At 39.3% G+C, this 18,593-nt stretch overlaps 1 protein-coding gene across 1 annotated transcript; it reads left to right on the top strand.

The window, feature by feature from the left end:
- Nucleotides 1-13,568: 13,568 nt before the first annotated feature.
- Nucleotides 13,569-18,587, top strand: LOC102296542 (GATA zinc finger domain-containing protein 4-like; the record flags this gene model as incomplete). Its single annotated transcript, XM_042228598.1, has 5 exons — nt 13,569-13,668; nt 16,509-16,610; nt 16,732-16,899; nt 17,029-17,139; nt 18,088-18,587. Coding segments are annotated over exons 4-5 (538 nt in total), but the record flags the coding sequence as incomplete, so codon positions are not given.
- Nucleotides 18,588-18,593: the final 6 nt, after the last annotated feature.

The raw sequence follows: 18,593 nt of genomic DNA, 5'->3' as shown, positions 1-18,593 counted from the left end.
TTAAATAGCTGGAGAAATGTTCATATCATCCTTTCTGAGCAGCAGCGGATGATGACATACTAATGTCTGATAGTGAAATATGTTTGTTGAAAATGTTTCACTTCATTGAACCTATCACTGATACACGTAATACAAAGTACTGACACATTAAGAAATAAAAGGCTGTGCAGATGGCAGTTGTGGTGAGACATTTGCATCCACTCATCGGGGCTTTTAATGGTTCCTCTGAACTGCTATTTTCCGATGGTGGGATAATTGTACAGCATACATCTTTAATGACTTTAAAAACCAAGGTTTGAATTTATTTTGGATTTTCTTGAATCCACACAGGGTAAAAAGTATACATGGATTCAAATATGCACCCCACTAATATCTGATTAAATGTTGTTTAGCAAGTTGCACCTCAACCAGATGCTTTTGGTAGCTATCGACAAGCTTCTGCCAAAGCTCCGTCTGGATATTTAACCACTCTTCTTGGTACAATTGGTAGAGTTAATTTGAATCGGTTGTTTCCTGGCATGAATCTGGCTTTCAAGCATAGTCCTCGAGGTCAGGGCTTTGTGAAGACTATTCCAGAAGCTTAATGTTAGCCTTATCCATTCAAAAAACAGTTTGTGTGTTTAGGATCATTGTCTTACTGGAGCACCCAACTGTGTCCAGTTTCACCCGTCTAGCTGTTGATTTAAGGTGAAGTTTTTTTGGCTGTAGTCTTCTTTTCTCTTTATTCTAGCCACTTTATGCAATGTACCAGTAGCACTGGCAGCAAAACAGCCACAAGCATGATGCTACCACCATTATGATGCTACCACCTGGGTTATTCCTGAATATCCACAACAAGTGATGACACATCTGAATAACTTTTACTTGTGTGCAGTTGTTTGAAGTGATGATCTCAGAGTCTGCAGTTGGTTAAAAATGGCTCCAAGAGACTTTCCCAACATGTGTAGAGTTAAAATTTTCCCTCTTACATCTTAACTTAGTTCTTTAGTTTCCCATTGTTCTGAGTGTTGGTCAAATTGATGAGTGCTGTCAAACAAATCCCCCTTTCACTAATTTGAGTCTATATGTACACTTTTGACCATGGGTGGATGAGAGAAAATCCTAAATAAATTCCAATTGTACACCCAGTTCTTGTTTTTGAAGTCATTAAAGATGTGTGCTGTACAGTCATTCCATCCTGGAAAAAGAGCAAGTAAAAGAAATAATTAAAGGCCCACAATTACAATGACCATCATGCCAGTGACGACTGACTGCAAACTATTTGACTTATTTGTTTTCTGCATTCACCAGCTAAATCACAGCCTAAACCAACTAAATTATAACGATTTAAATGTACCCCTAGAGAGACAACCTGCAGTGGATTAATATTCTCTTTAAGCAGCAAATTCTAATAAAAATGTCTAATTTTAAAGTGTCTCTGCAGTCACAGATATTGAACATTTGTAGATTTAGTGAGAATATAGGTGTGATTGTGCTCAGTTCTTTGAAGCAGCATTAAAAATAGCGGTAGCAGCTTGCAGAAGCTGCAGGGCTCATCCCATCACACAATTGTTTAGCTGCCCAGTAGTTTTATCACCTGACTTCAGTTTGACTACTTTCCTTAGGGAGGGAACAGCAGGTATAAAACACCATGGATTCAGACGCTGAATGCACAGACTTCATTAAACGCAACTCTCTCATGTTCTCTTGTACTCTGGGGACCCTACAGTTTATAGTATCAGCTGACACTGTGCTGCAGAAAGTATCTGGCACAGGATCAGACTACCTATTTGGGTAGAAAAGAAAAAAGACAATCCCAGCTAACAAAGACAGAGTCAGTCCTTTACAAAATAAGATGCACCTCACCCAGATGAATTATGTGTCTGGATCCTCCGGGAGGAAGGGCGTGTTACATACTTCACGGGGCAATCAGGTGCATGGGCTTGTTTGCAAAGTTTTTTAAGATCACAACCTTGTTACAGTTCGTTTTCATTGTTGGTTTAATGTATCATAGTTAATCAGCTAACCTGCTTTCTATTATATGCAGAAGGGGAAATACCATTAAACTGTTGATTCTGTCTAAGACCAAAAGAGGCATTCACAGTCATGCAACTATGCACTCCTGTTGGAAACTAAGTCCAAGTGCTTCCTGGAATTGAGAGGGTAAGCAATAGCTTGGTGCAGCTAATCATAGGCACTTGAATAACTGACAATCAGAAAGTGTGAGCACCTCTACAAAAGCTTGGCTGAAACATGGTCATGGGACATTGATCCCAGGCACAGCAGCAAATCTACAACAGAATGGGTGGAACTGTTGCAATGACCCAGTCAAAGTCCTGACCTCAACCTGATTGAAATGCTGTGATGGGACCTTAAGAGAGCTCTGATAAATAAAAGCTGCAAACGATGAACTGGAGCAATGCTCTAAAGAAGACCGGGCCAAAATCCCTCCACAGTAATGTAAGAGACTGATAAAATCACACAGTAATTGCTTAAGTTGGTTCAAGCTTTTGAATCATGGCACTGTACTTACTTTTCACAGGTTTGCAGAGAGTCTTTTTCACATCACTGTACATTCACAAGACCCACTGCATGTAAACATTAACTGTAACTTTCCTTTGTGAAATCATGGGCTGAGTTCCAGTTGTCCACCAGTTCCCTCATTCATCCACTCACAGTATTAGCCACATTTTAAACTAACTCAGGAGCTAAGGACCAGTGTCATTGTGGACACTGGTTTGATGGAATACTTCTATGTAATTATGTACAGCATAAACCACAGCAAAGCATTTGCAACATATTCAATGCCACAGATATTATTATTGGAAAAGTATACTTTATGCTTGACAAATATCTCTCTATAAACTTTTTTTTTAAAAATTACTTTATTTACAACATAATTCAGCTGAACTACATCCACCTTCAAAAGGATGATGGAAGCTAGTCATCAGGCCCTTCAGTCAGTTTACTATTTTTTCCCACCTGATTGTAAAACAGCAACCTCATTAGGCAATGACATACCTGAGCAAACCCTTGACAATCCTGTTTTCTGACTCCTAGATTGACCAAAATGTATTAAATGGACTTACTGATTGTGTCTGTATGATCAGAAACGAGTTGTCACAGCTGTCTGGACAGAGGGCTGATTTCCCATAGACTTCTATAAAACTAGAAGTCTCTTTGTAACCACAGGTATTTCCCCCTGCTGGCCATTAAAGGGAATCTAGGTTTAAGTCTTTTCCTCATAAAGACAATTTTTGGCAAACTCTCCAGTACCCTTAACGACGCGTTTTGACACATCAGTATATTTTAATAAAGATGCATGAGGACCATCAGAATAGTTTCCCGGGTTTTCTGCCTAACTACCAACCTAGTTAATGACGGTGGTCTCTGCATAGGTAGAGGCCACCCTCATTAACTTGATGCACACCCATCCATTTGTTTCACAAAATGTTGTTTTACAAAATGACCACTCAGTTAAAAAAAAAAGCTTTAAGAGTTACTGCTAAGCTTTCAAGAGGGTAGGCAGTTAAAACGACTGACTAAGCGCTTCCACTCTTCAGACCTACAAACTACATCCATCTTTGTATTCTGAAAGGACTTTAAGATGGTCTTAAAACATAAATTGTCTTTAAACGTCCCCTTTGTAAATGTTGGTTATTCTAAGCGCAAGAAGGAAGGATATCCAGGATATTCACTAGCTGTTAGCTTCGTAGCTGCTAGCTTCGAGTTACCTCGATTTCATAACAACAGGTTTTTGGTACTGTGCCTAAAATTAAGTCTAAAGATATGTTCTCATTTCACTCTACAACATGCAATATCTAAGTTAGAAAATTATAATCTTATATTTTGAAGCTTTTTATGTGTCCTATAAGAGGGCTAAATATGACGACAGTTAGCTTAGCAGTTGTAGTGTTTTGACAGTAAAGAGTGTCTTCTCTGTATCTGATGCTTATTCTCTGCAATAATAGAGAAGTCCATTAAAATTCCAACTCACATTTTTGTCAAAGGAGCTGTGGCGACAGAATTAGGTCTTCCATGGTGCACTTGATTGATTTTCTTTACATTTTAATGACATCATAACCCTCTCTCCTAAATGTAGACAGCTTTACACACCTTTTTTTTATTGTGGTCTATGGGGAAAAACAGTCTTTGGGTTTCAGAGGATGACTACAAAAACCTCTAAGGTGTGTGAGTGCTGTCTGCATTTAACTTATTCAGTAGAAGGTCTTGCTATTAACAGCTGTTATTTTTCTCAGTTTGATCTGGGCTGAATCAACCACTAAAGGTGGAAGAAGAAGAAAAAAAAGTCCCACAAGACATATATGCAAGTTCAAACTTTAGTCACAGTCTCACACTGAATGTCCCTCACAGCAAACCTTTGATTTTTGGATCTGTTGAGCCCGAGTAGCAGGGGGAGTAAATATATAATAAAAAGCTTGAGGTCACACAGACCCACCCACATATGCCATTCTGTGGCCCACTCCTTCCTATGGCATGCAGCTGGTTGTTAGAGTGACATTTAATTAATCTTGTCAGAGAAGGTTAAGAAAAAGAAGAGACAAGGGAGAGAACAAAATTGAAGAAAGGCAGGAGGAGAGATTTTGTAAAGCGCTCCATTTGCCTCTTGAAAAACAATTAACTTCACTAAAGCGATTTATCTCGGCTTCATGCCGCAGACAATTGGTTGTAGCCGAACTTTTACTTCACTAAATCCAGAGTGTGTTTGCATACCAGGGATGAAGGATAAAGGTTTTAAGCTCACAAGATAAGCTAGGTGTCACTGAAAATCTACACAGTGTTTTAGCAGGATGTTCACCCATCCAATCCTCGATCTCTGTTTTGAGTCCACAAGGTGAAATTAACTCTGAGCAAACAATTTAACCTTTACCATAGTTCGCAGGAGGCAATGTGTTGTATGTACAATTGTGATTATGTTATAGGCTGAATCAGGAAATATAGATAGATATCTGCACTGGTTTCCTTGCAAATATATATGCATCATAAGAGGAATTCATGGAGGTTATATGAGAGTATTTTACGAGAGCACTTTTTCTCAGAGGCACTAAAGAGCAATAAGAGTTTTTTTCTTTTTACTGCCTCACACCACAAAATGAGTGTAACACTATATCTGCAGTGGGCAAGAAGGTCATTGATTAACTCATCAGGGTCCAAGTTTTCTGCCTTTCAAAGTCATTTTCCATTATATCTTCTCCCTGTGCAGTTGAACATCTGAAGACATTCAAGTGTGGAGGTCACGGTAGACAAATCATTATCATGAAGCTATATTTATCTTACAGTGATTGTGAAGTCTTGCATTAAAAGTGTATATAGCTGAAAGTCTACCACATTTATATTTTTACATATTTCACATAGAGGTGACCTTCACTGAGACTTGTTTTGGGTGTTTGTGGCTGTCAGATTTCTGTCAGAGCGTGCACTGAGCAACACAGCTGATGCAAACACAGGACACACAGCAATCGTCTGTGGCTTCCTGTGGAACAATGTTGCTCTGCACTCTTTTTAAAAGCTGCTCAGGATGGCTAGATCGAACACATGCACACACACACACACAGGTGATCCAAAAGTCTACATTCTCCAGCCTCACGTGGAAAACTATGAGACTACATTGCCATCTGCAGGTTTTCAAGTTTAATGACCTTGTTGACCAACCATTTTGCATCTCTTCAGGAGCCCTTCTAGGCACTGTAGATCTAAAACCTGCAGAATATGTGAGTGTTTAAATAAACATTATAGTGCAAAACTGCACTTAATATGTTATCATAAAGAGAACTCACTGTAGTACAAAGATGGAAATTAAGAGTCATTTAAGACACAGCCTCTGTCTCCCTCTGGTGCAGGAAAAGAGGAGGTGCATCTCTGCTCAGCTACTGTATCCACAAGTGTTTAAAAAGCCATCTCTAGACCCAGCAGTCTTAGCTAATTATAGGCCAATCTCCAACCTTCCTTTCATATCAAAAATCCTTGAAAGAGTAGTTGTCAAACAGCTAACAGATCATCTGCAGAGGAATGGCTTATTTGAAGAGTTTCAGTCAGGTTTCAGAGCTCATCACAGCACAGAAACAGCTTTAGTGAAGGTTACAAATGATCTTCTTATGGCCTCTGACAGTGGACTCATCTCTGTGCTTGTCCTGCTAGACTACAGGTACTGCGCTGCAGTGGTTTGTATCATATCTATCTAATAGACTCCAATTTGTGCATGTAAATGGAGAGTCCTCTTCACACACTGAGGTTAATTATGGAGTTCCACAGGGTTCAGTGCTAGGACCAATTCTGTTTACATTATACATGCTTCCCTTAGGCAGCATCATTAGAAGACATAGCATACATTTTCACTGCTATGCAGATGACACCCAGCTCTATCTATCCATGAAGCCAGATAACACACACCAATTAGTTAAACTGCAGGAATGTCTTAAAGACATAAAGACCTGGATGGCCGCTAACTTTCTGCTTCTTAATTCAGATAAAACTGAGGTTATTGTACTCGGCCCTGAAAATCTTAGAAATATGGTATCTAACCAGATTCTTACTCTGGATGGCATTACCTTGGAACCTTGGAGTAATTTTTGACCAGGACATGTCCGTCAACACACATATCAAGCAAATATGTAAGACTGCTTTCTTCCATCCATCCATTAAAAACTAGTTCATGCATTTATTACTTCCAGGCTGGACTACTGTAATTCATTATTATCAGGATGTCCTAAAAACTCCTGAAAAGCCTTCAGCTAATCCAAAATGCTGCAGCAAGAGTCCTGACAGGGACTAGAAAGAGAGAGCATATTTCTCCTGTTTTGGCTTCCCTTCATTGGCTTCCTGTTAAATCCAGAATTGAATTCAAAATCCCCATCTTATCTTAATGACCTTGTAGTACCATATCACCCTATTAGAGCACTTCGCTCTCGCTCTGCAGGCCTACTTGTTGTTCCTAGAGTATTTAAAAGTAGAATGGGAGGCAGAGCCTTCAGTTTTCAGGCCCCTCTTCTGTGGAACCAGCTTCCAGTTTGGATTCAGGAGACAGACACTATCTCTACTTTCAAGATTAGGCTTAAAACTTTCCTTTTTGCTAAAGCATATAGTTAGGGCTGGACCAGGTGACCCTGAATCCTCCCTTAGTTATGCTGCAATAGACGTAGGCTGCCGGGGGATTCCCATGATGCATTGAGTTTTTCCTTTCCAGTCACCTTTCTCACTCACTATGTATTAATAGACCTCTCTGCATTGAATCATATCTGTTATTAACCTCTGTCTCTCTTCCACAGCATGTCTTTATCCTGTCTTCCTTCTCTCACCCCAACCGGTCGCAGCAGATGGCCGCCCCTCCCTGAGCCTGGTTCTGCCGGAGGTTTCTTCCTGTTAAAAGGGAGTTTTTCCTTCCCACTGTCGCCAAAGTGCTTGCTCATAGGGTCATTTGATTGTTGGGTTTTTCTCTGTATATATTATTGTAGGGTCTACCTTACAATATAAAGCGACTGTTGTTGTGATTTGACACTGTATAAATAAAATTGAATTAATACAAGAAACGTAATAGTCTATTATGTATTAATAGTATGTAGAAAGTACACCCTCTTTCAAGTCCAAGATTTTACCTATTAGGAAAAATTTAAAACTAAAATCTCATAATCAGCAGATGTTAAAATAAGATAAATAGAACATGAGATGAACAACAAAAGATGATTCATTATGTGTTTACTGAAGAAATTTTAAGCCAAAATGAGGACGCGGGACTTGAAAAATGACGCTCTTACTGCTTCCATAGGAATTGAGAGGGTAAGTAACATTCAAGTGTTACTAATCAGATGTATTTAATGAACTGATCATCCGCGAGTGTGACCAAATCTCTAAAGCACTCAGTTTGCAGTATGTTTTCCATATAAAATACATAATAATAATAATAATAATAATAATAATAATAATAATAATAATAATAATAATAATAATAATAAACTTTATTTATAAAGCACACTTAAAAACCAAGGGTATGCCAAGGTGCTTAACAAGTAAGATAGAGAATAGGAGGAGGATAATAGAAATAGGACCAAAGCAAGTACTAAGTATGCAAGCAGATAACTGTCACTGATACATAGGAAAGCAACAGGTACAGAGCAAACAAGAATTTAAATGAGCATAAAAGTGCATGATATAAAATCATAAAAGAAATATTAACTAGAGGGAAAGGCAAGATTGAATAAGTGGGTTTTTAATCGTGATTTGAACAGTGCAATGGAATCAGATGCGCGGAGGTCGAGAGGAAGGGTATTCCACAGTACCGGGGCAGCCAGAGCAAACGCACGGTCACCCCGGGACTTCAGTCGAGATCTGGGTTGGGTCAGAAGTAGTTGAGTGGCAGATCTGAGTGTTCTAGCAGGAGTATGTGGTTTGAGAAGTTCACTAAGATAACTTGGCGCTAATTTATTAATAGTTTTGAATGTAAGGAGTAATATTTTAAATTGAATACGGTACTTTATGGGCAGCCAATGCAAGCTAGCTAGAACAGGAGTAATAGGGCAAAATTTCCTGGTACCAGTCAAGAGGCGGGCTGCTGCATTTTGGACTGTTTGCAGTCTAAGAAGAAGAGAAGAGGGAAGACCGTAGTACAAGGAGTTACAATAATCCAACCTGGAGGTCACAAAAGCGTGAATAAGCTTCTCCAGGTCCTCATGCGGAACATAATGCCTAGCCTTAGAGATAAGGCGCAGTTGGTGGAAGCTAGATCTCACTACAGCAGACACTTGCTTATCGAGTTTGAGCGAGCTATCCAGCAGTACACCCAAGTTACTGACATAGTCACAGGAAGAGCTAGCAAAGGAACCCAGGGCAGCACAGAGTTGGGCACGAGGGATTTTACTGTTGAACACCACAATCTCAGTCTTCTTATCATTTAAAACAAGAGAATTACTCAGGAACCATTCTTTGACCTCCCGCATGCATTCTTGAAAGTAGTGCAGGGACACAGCAAGGTCGTCAGTAAGTTCAAAATAGATCTGTATGTCATCGGCATAACAGTGGAAGGCGATATTGTATTTTTCAAAGATTGCGCCTAGAGGGAGCAAATACAATGAGAAGAGAATAGGGCCTAAAACTGATCCTTGAGGCACACCACAACAGACCGGAGCGGAGGAAGAGGAGAAGGTGCCTAAGTTAACTGATAAGGATCTATCAGCGAGATATGATTTAAACCAGTCGAGGGCAGTGCCTCTAATACCCACAGTGTGCTCAAGTCTTAGTAATAAAATGTTATGGTCCACCATATCAAAGGCCGAAGAGAGGTCCAGTAAAACTAGGACCATAGAGCGTCCAGTATCAGTGATTACAAGAATATCATTAAGAACTCTAACCAACGCTGTTTCAGTGCTATGCAATGGCTTAAAGGCAGATTGAAATTTCTCAGCAATATTGTTCGTGTCCAAGTACGCCTGGAGCTGGGAGAGAACTAGTCTCTCCAGGATCTTGGACAAGAACGAAAGCTTAGAGATCGGTCTGTAGTTTGAAAGGTCATAACAGTCAGAGTTTCTTTTTTTAAGAATCGGGTGGACTACAGCATGCTTAAAGGCCAAAGGAACACAGCCTGAGAGCAAGGAAAAGTTCATAAGAAATAGGATACTAGGTCCGATTACATCAAAACAGTCCTTAGCTAAACGAGATGGAAGAATGTCAAGCATAGTATTGGTGTTATTCATTTGAACAACTAGCCGCTTAAAAGTCAAAATTGACACAGGCTCAAACTGGTGGAAAGTTGAAATGCACTCAGGAATGGGGAGAGGATATAAAACAGGGGGAAGGATGAGGCCTTCTCTAAAAAGTGAATTTGAAATCACTCACAAAGAGCCTGAGAATAAATTAAAGGCATGTCCAGGGAAGGGTTAACCACAGAGTTAAAAATTTTAAATAAGGTACGGGGGTTTTGGTCATTGGCCAGGATGATTTTGGATATGAAGGACGCTTTGGCCGTTTTAGCAGCACTTTGGAATTTTAAGCGGCTAGTCCGTAGCATGTCATGAGAAACTCCAAGTTTATCTTTTTTCCACCTTCTCTCAGCGCGACGTAGTGTCATTAAGCCAACACTGAGAGTAGGTTCTAGGGCGCTTCATCTTAATGGGGGCAACAGTATCAAGGATTGAAGAAAATAGCGATAACAAGGAATTAGCACAGTCATCAACCGAGCGAAAAGAACAACGGTCGAGAGTGACAGATGCAGAATCCAAGAAAGACATAGAGAAGTTTGACATCGCTTCAGCATTAATTACACGTAGCGGGCGAAGGGGAGCCGCAGGATGTAGTTCATTAGTGCATGAGCCAGTATCAAATATAACTGGGAAATGATCCGAGATCCCAGCGTCACTTATATCCTTGATACAAATGTCCAGACCATATGAGAAAACCAAGTCCAAAGTATGTCCTTTAACATGCGTTGGGTCATTAACCCACTGAGCCAGGTTAAAAGAGTCCGTTAAAGCAAGGAATTCTTTAGCAAATGGGTCATCCTTACAGCAAGTGTGTATGTTAAAATCACCGACAATGAGAACACAACTATACTTAAAAAGAACGGAGCCTAGGAGATCAGCAAAGTCTGTGATCTCCTAGGCTCCTAGGTATGTCCGTGATTACATACATACATGTATGTAACACATACATGTATGTATGTGTTACATAAATAACACATACATACATGTTTCTGTTCATAAATCTGGCAAGTGTTAAAAGGACATTTCTAGCCAAGTTCAAGTCCATTATTCTGCAGTGAGTAATATTATTCATAAAAGGAAAACATTCAAGGAAAACACTTGCCGGTCTTCCCAGCAAATTCACTTTAACTGGAAAACAAGAGCACTATTAGTTCCTGGTACATACATTATGACAGATGTTATGTAACTACATTCTTTATGCACATTGCAACATAAGTGTGCATAAAGTTATACTGGTAAGTGAAACCCTCTTCAGAGTGTCTTTAACTGGGAGGAAAGTTGTTTACTCATAATCAAATATATGTAAATGCAAGATTGCTTTTAGAGTGGGGCTACAGGCCAGAGACACAGAAAAAGTTGGAGCCACTGAATCATCTTACTGTAGGGGAGCTATTCGTAAAATCAAGAGTGCTGTGGCTCACTTTAAAAACCAGAAAAATAACATCCGAATAATTTTTTCCTCTAAATACAAGAGAAAGTGATACATTTCCTTGAAAATTGTTTTCAAGGAAGAACATGAACCACACAGGCTGTTGGCTATAGATTGCTAAAGCTGCACAGTCATGTGCAAAAGGTTAAGGTAAATGTCTGTGAAGGTTCTCAGCCATCCAGGTCATCGTAGTCTAAGGAGCTTGGAAAGAAAAGCTTCTGGACTTCTTTAAGTTGCTTGAAGACGTTTCACCTCTCATCCGAGAAGCTTCTTCAGTTCTAAGGGTCAATTGGTGGAGAGTCCCAGATTTAAACCCCGTGGGAGTTTCCCCCCAAAAGAGGGACAAAAGGACCCCCTGATGATCCTCTACCTAATCACATGAGCCAAGATGTGAAAACGGGGGTGGGTCACAATCAGCCAGGGTTTCGGGTGAGCTCATTGTGAAACCCATCCCCACCCTATCATGTGATTTCCTGAGGTCAGATGGCCCAGGGTGTGAGTGGGCGTTAAGGTGTCTGGGGAGGGATCTCAAAACTGAATTATAGATGGCAGACAGTTGGTGTCGTAAACCACCGCCTCTGTTCAAAGATGGTCGCTCACAGTGGACATAAATGGCTTCTTTCACTCCTCTTTCAGGTAAGGTAAATGTGTGACCCCTGCCACAGTGACACGAAGTTCAATACAAGATCAGTAAATTTACATCTTGGATTCAGCAAAGAGTTAAGTATCTTCAGTTCAGAGAGTGCAGATGGAGTCTAATGAAACTAGCTATTGAATAACGAGATAAACCAGAATATAAAGTAAAAATATCCTGCATGAAAATCAACCGTCTTTGTTGTCCTTTTACCAATGCACGAAACACACACAGAAGAGAAGCCAGAATTAAAAAACAAAACATGATGTGCATAGAAAAGGGGTGTGTGTGGTAGACCTGATAAAAAGAATAACTTATGTTTAATCCTTGCTATTGTTAAGATATAAATAGATTATATCTCAATAAGAGAGGGTGCGGAAAAGTCATTGAAAAACAGTCCTTTGTTAGCACTGCATAACTACTCACACTAAATAATTTCAAGTATTTTAAGCTTTTATTAAAGTTGTAGCTTCTTCTGTTCTTGGTGATGTGTGCAATCTGTCAAAGCATTGATATTAATATTATAAATATTAATAGCAAAACTAACAAAGTGCAAAATATACATTTCAATTGATGAAAGAGAAAACAGAAAAGTTTGAGCTAAAATATACTTCTCTACAGCAGCTGAGTAAAATTACGGTTCCTTCCCTGTACAAATATTAATGTCATACTCAAGGTGAGACTGCTGCCACACCTGCTCCTGCAGCAGTTTTAAGCCTCTGTCTAATTAATTTCACTGAACAGACCGGTTACTGGGCTTGTCAAAATTACAGATTAGTATTAATACAAACGAGCCAACCTGTGCAATAAATAAGTGATTATATATCATTCCCTTATTCATTGTTTTAGACAGATATTTCCCTGACAAAGTCAAATGTATTCTAAAAATCTTGATTTTAACTATAAATTTGCCATTTATATAAAAAAAAATTATGAGCTGCAGAGAAAGTTTTCTGTTTCAGCAATACATTTCAGTCTTTTCATGAGTCTAGTGATGTTACATCTACATTATAATATGCAGATCACAGTGGATCTATAAAGGCACAAAACCTTCATATATTGAGTTTCTGATAGAAAACAACAGTGATTTATGTTTGCATGATGTATTTATCCATAGAAATAATGGTGTCACATCACAACAGCAAGAATTGCATTACATAGGATGATAATTTAACAGTATACTTAAAACATGATGTCAAACTATACGAATGGGATGGTGTTTCAACCTTTGCATATGTGCTTTGACTGTTTCTAGCTCAGGTCACAGACTTATATTGATTATGACTTTACAGTAACTACAGCCGGACAATGTCCATGGCTCGTGCCATTAAAGCCGAAACATTGTTTGTTGTGCTAAGCCTTTCGAAAAAAGTAATGAGGAATACATATACATTAAACTGTAGGTAAATGTACATTAAATCTTCAAAAGGTTTTGAGGAATTTTAAAAAATAATGCATTAATGCATTGCAATATTTCATGTAGTATGAGGTAGGAATTATCTCACCATGGCTATTCATTCCATACTCTACCAGGTTTTATCAACTCTGACCAGTATTAATGGAGTCACATTAATTTAGTAAGTAACGAAATGCAAGACATGCATGAATATGTAACTAAAATAATGTTACATAGCAAAAGAGAAAATGAGGACGCTGCTGCATACCCTTTTTGTATCAATGTACAATTGAACAAAGGGTGTGGTAGTGTACCACACCCTTTGACAAATGATTTTTCTAAATGTTCATGCTTTAAAAATTTAAACACACCCAATCCTGAATTCACCTGTTCAGTATATAAAGTGTAGCAGTGCTCCTGAGGTTTAGTATCAGTCCAGGGAAACTAATCTGTAGAACTGACCTGTTCATCACTATGAAGGTGACTGCTCTGATCCTTCTCTTGGGAATATCCAGCACAGGTAACTATACTTTTTCTTATCATTCAGGATTTGATTTAAGCATTTCAAATCTAACACTAAAACACTTTGAATTTAACAGTAAAAGAAAACAAACAAAAAATAAAATTTTTTAAATTTATTTTATACATGTATTAAATGTCTTTTCCAAAAAACATCCAAACACTTTACAAGAGGATCACTTAGTTATGTTTGTGGTGGATCGAACCACAAACATAACTAAGTTTCTTTCCAAAGTATTGACAGGAAATCAAATATCTGTCAGCATATCGGTAGGGAATATAGATTATTGCATGTGATAGACCCAATTAAAATAAAACAAACAAACAAACAAACAAAAACAGGAGCCTTTAAGAAAGATATGCCAGACTTTTTGTTTTAGTTTATAAAATCTGTTTCTGAATCTGTTTGGCAAACTGATGTGGAAATATTTCACTTTGTTGAAATTATTTTACTGAGAGGATTAGGTCTACTTCATACTAGAAATAAGGAAAAGTGATTACCAAATATACGTGAAGGACATAATGATGGATATTAGGATTAGTACTTTGTTGAAAATCTTAGTTCAGTTTGTTAAGGTTTAGTGCCCGGATGGCTTGGGACTAGAAGCTCCTCTTGAGTCTCTCTGTCCTTGCCCGGATGATATGGAACCTTGGAACAGTTTGTTGCCCGGATGGGATGGGTCCTTACGTATCTGACCTGCTCTAGTCCAGCATCTCCCCTAAGGGGGGAGGGGCAATCCTGCAGCAGCATTCTGCTGTACGGATTACTCTCTGAAGAGCTTTTTGGTCCTTAACACAGCTGTTCCCAAACCAGGATGTGATGTTCTGTGTGAGGATGCTCTCCACAGCGCCTGCATAGAAAGTCCTGAGGATCACTGGCGAGACCCTGAACTTTCTCAGTTGTCAGAGGTGGTACAGGCGCTGCCTAGCCTTTTTGGTCTAGACCTGAATGTGGGCAGACCATGTCAGGTCTGATGAAATGTGGATACCGAGATACTTGAAGGACTGCACCCTCTCCACTGGAGGTCCATTGATGATAATGGGCTTTTAGTCTCTGTGCTGACTCCTTCTGAAGTCCACCACTAGCTCCTTGGTCTTGCCGACATTCAGCTGGAGGTGGTTATCCCGGCTCCATGATGCCAGATTCTTCACTTCGTCAATGTAGGCCTCCTCATCGTTGTTGGAGATGGCGCCCAACACCACGGTGTCGTCAGCAAACATCACAATGGTGTTGGAGCCATGGGTGGCCACACAGTCTGAAGTATAGAGGGAGTAGAGCAGTGGCGAGAGGAAACACCCCTGTTAATGGTGACGCTGTTAGAGAGACGCATCTATCCACCCTCACCACGTGAGTTCTGTAAGTGAGGAAGTCCAGCACTCATGCACACAGACAGCTGTTGAGTCCTACATCCCTCAGCTTTGTGAACAGTCTGCTGGGCACTATTGAGTTAAACGCTGAACTGTAATCAACATTCTTTTCTTGCACTAGTTCAGTGGTTCCCAAACATTTTTTGCTAGGCCCCCCTTTGTTTTACAAGAAAAATGTTCGCGCCCCCCGCCCCCTTCTCGCGCGTGTACGCGCGCACGCATGCGCACTAACACATCCTCCAACTACACACACCCATATTTTGCTCCATTGCGGTTTATTTCACACCTCAAACATTTAGTAAACAGTTAAAACAAATACAAGTAATCTGCAATAAATGACAGGTAGTAATAAAATAAACTACTAACTCTTTTAGGCTACGTCCGCACCTACACGGGTATTTTTGAAAACGCAGCTGTTTCGTCCACACGTAAACTGCGTTTCGAATCACCGAAAACGGAGATGTTTTAAACCCTTTTTTGCGTTTACGTGTGGACGAGGAATACAGAGTTCCTCACTCAACATCAAAGGTATGTGCCTTTTTTTCACGTCACGCTGTGCGCCACGTTATTGTTTACATGAGATGAATTGCAGAATGGCAGATAGAGACGAAATACTGATCTTACTATCTTCAAGTTTTACACGCTTACATATACACACACAGTTACTGTCCCTGCATTTAGAAAGGCAGAGGCGTCACAGTGTGATTATTTTATGTGTAGTTGTTTTTTTTTCATGTGTAATAATATTCAACATTGCTATCAATACATTTTTCAAAAAATGCCTCTCTGTGCAAAATGGGTTTAAAAACATAAACAGCTGTGGGATCCTGTTTGTCCGTGATTTAAACAGCCCAGCGCTGCTCCCTACAAAGGGAAAATCAATTCTGCAGGGGAGACTTACCTTGGCACTTGTGCAGGTGAAGCCAAAGGGAAGATATGCTTCACCATATTTTCTAGTCTTTGGCTTAGAATGAAGTTGGTTTGGAAACATATTCAGCGACGCCTCATCCCCTGCATTGCGTTTCTGTAGGCTAGCAGTGTCCAAGCGTTTGTCCCCCCCCTTTTCATTCCGCTCCCCTGCAATGGCTCTGCGCCCCCCAGGGGGCGGGCCCCACACTTTAAGAAGGACTGCACTAGTTGGTGCTACACATGCCATAAAAATTTATAATATTTTAAATATAGACTCAGAAACTGTTAAATGGTTGACAGTTGTTGGAGCAGGCCTCCGTGATTTAAATGATCCTTATTTCATTAACCTTAGATTAACACTAATGTAGTGTTTCATGTCACTTTATTAAAAAATATATTTATATAGATGTTAAAGAGATTAACAGCATTTCATCAATCTGTGCAACAGCTTAAAAAATAGAAGAGATAAAGACTCTTTGATAATACCAATATAGTGCGGTATTTAAAAACCTGTAATCTTTCATTTTAACTTCAGTCCTTTCATTGTTTCTCTCCTGATTGCAGCTGGAGCCCTTCAGTGTCAAACCTGCACAGATCAGACGTGTTCAACCACAGTAGCAAAAACATGTTCTTCAGAGACCATGTGTGTTACAGCTACTATTTTAGGTAATCTTTTCTTCATATTATTTCATACAGTTCAGTAAATTTCAAATACCTGTGAAGCTATGTGTGCTTTCCATCAACATTAATAAAATTCATCATTAAAAATATTAAAATTACTTTGCAGCTACCTCATCTGGAACTACGGCAATACAAATCTACAAGGCATGTGCATCTTCCTCCCTGTGTCCAACTACCTGCTCTCAGACATTTTCAGTTGACCTGGGTGTTCAAAGTGCTCTTGCATCTGCCACGTGCTGCAAAACGAATAACTGCAACTCAGCAACTCTGGCTGGTAAGTAGAAATCAGTTAAGTTAAAGACACATAACCGAACAGACATGACAGAAAAGGATAAGAAACAATATTCTGATATCTGCCGAAATATTCTGTTCTAAAGTGAAATTATGTTCTTTTCTGTTTCAGCCCCTACTCCTCAGTCAAGTAACGGCCTACTATGTAACTCTTGTTCCACCTCTCAGTGCAACACACCATTGCAATGTCAGGGAGTGGAGGACCAATGCTTTCAATCAATGAGTGAGTCTTCATCATGCATACTTTAACAAAAAGTATCTTTAAATTTGGTTTTTGCATAAAATAAATTCAACAAACATTCTTTTTTTTCAATCAGTCAGGAAAACCATAACCAAGCATTTTATCCATATTTGTAATGAATGTGATTTTGTACTTTAAATCTTTAAAGATGAAGATTTGATAATCAGTGTAGGAAATGATACATATTTTTCCACAACACATAAATATATTAGTTAAGAAGTATTCCCGAAATATTTGTAGCATGGAGGTAGTGATTAATCTGTCAGTTATTGTCATGACTAATCATTTGTATAAAACAAGAGCTGAAAACAAAGAGATAAATGTCCATCACAAAAAGAGCAAAGTAAAGAAAATACACATGAAAACATCAAGAGAAGCACTTTGATTTCTTGATGATGCAAAAATCAGTTACCTGCTTTAAATGGAAAACAACATATGTGATAATAGAACGCCGAGTGTAGGAACACTGTTCATTAAAAGGAAATCCATTTGGGTTCTGACATTGTGAGTACATGTTTTCAATAACTTGAATGTGAAAATCACGAAACAACTGACTGAAAATCAGGCTCTGTTCGTGTGTCTAATTAAAAATTGTTTACTGGTGGGTATGGTATTATACATTAGAAATGTTGAACCCACAACTCAGGTCTTAGAGTACACCCAAAAGTCACTACAGTAAGATTTCAAGTTTCAGCATTGTCAGCAAACAGAACAGATTTAAAAAGATGTTAGATTACTTTTTATGTACAAGATATTTATGTTTGCTAAATGGAAATAGTTTACTGAAATGATGCCTCGAAAACTTTTCGAACTTATACCCATTAATATTATATTTTTATATAAATATGTCTTGATTTTCAAAGGCTACTACACAGTCATGTATGTCTAAAAATATGCGAAATTGTTGAAACTGCGGTTTTTCATCTTCAGTGAACGATGGCACCAACGATTTTCCAGCTTACGGCTGTGCATCCAGCAACCTGTGTGCAGCTGCTTCAAGCCTGGGTTCTCTACCTTTCATGCAGAGTGTTGGTACCATAAAAATTGGACCAACCTGTACTTTACCCACAACAACTGCAGCACCAACCACAACCACAGCTGCTCCAACAACAACAACCGCTCCAACTACAACCACTGTGGCACCAACCACCACCACAGCTGCTCCAGCAACAACGTCTGCTGCTCCAACAACGACAACAGCTGCACCAACAACGACAACAGCTGCTCCAACCACAACCACCGCTGCTCCAACTATAACCACTGCAGCACAAACCACAACAACGGTGGCACCAACAACCACAACTGCTGCTCCAACAAAAACAACAGCTGCTCCAACCACAACCACTGCAGCACCAACCACAACAACAGTTGCAGGAGCAACAACAACTGCTGCTCCAACAACAACAACAACTGCTCAAACCACAACAACGGCTGCT

The sequence above is a fragment of the Haplochromis burtoni genome, unplaced genomic scaffold, assembly GCF_018398535.1.
Source record: "Haplochromis burtoni strain Fernald_Lab_line unplaced genomic scaffold, NCSU_Asbu1 Contig_334, whole genome shotgun sequence".
Lineage (NCBI taxonomy): Eukaryota > Metazoa > Chordata > Actinopteri > Cichliformes > Cichlidae > Haplochromis > Haplochromis burtoni.
Note: the sequence above shows the minus strand (reverse complement) of the source record. Positions and strands in the feature narration are given on the sequence as shown.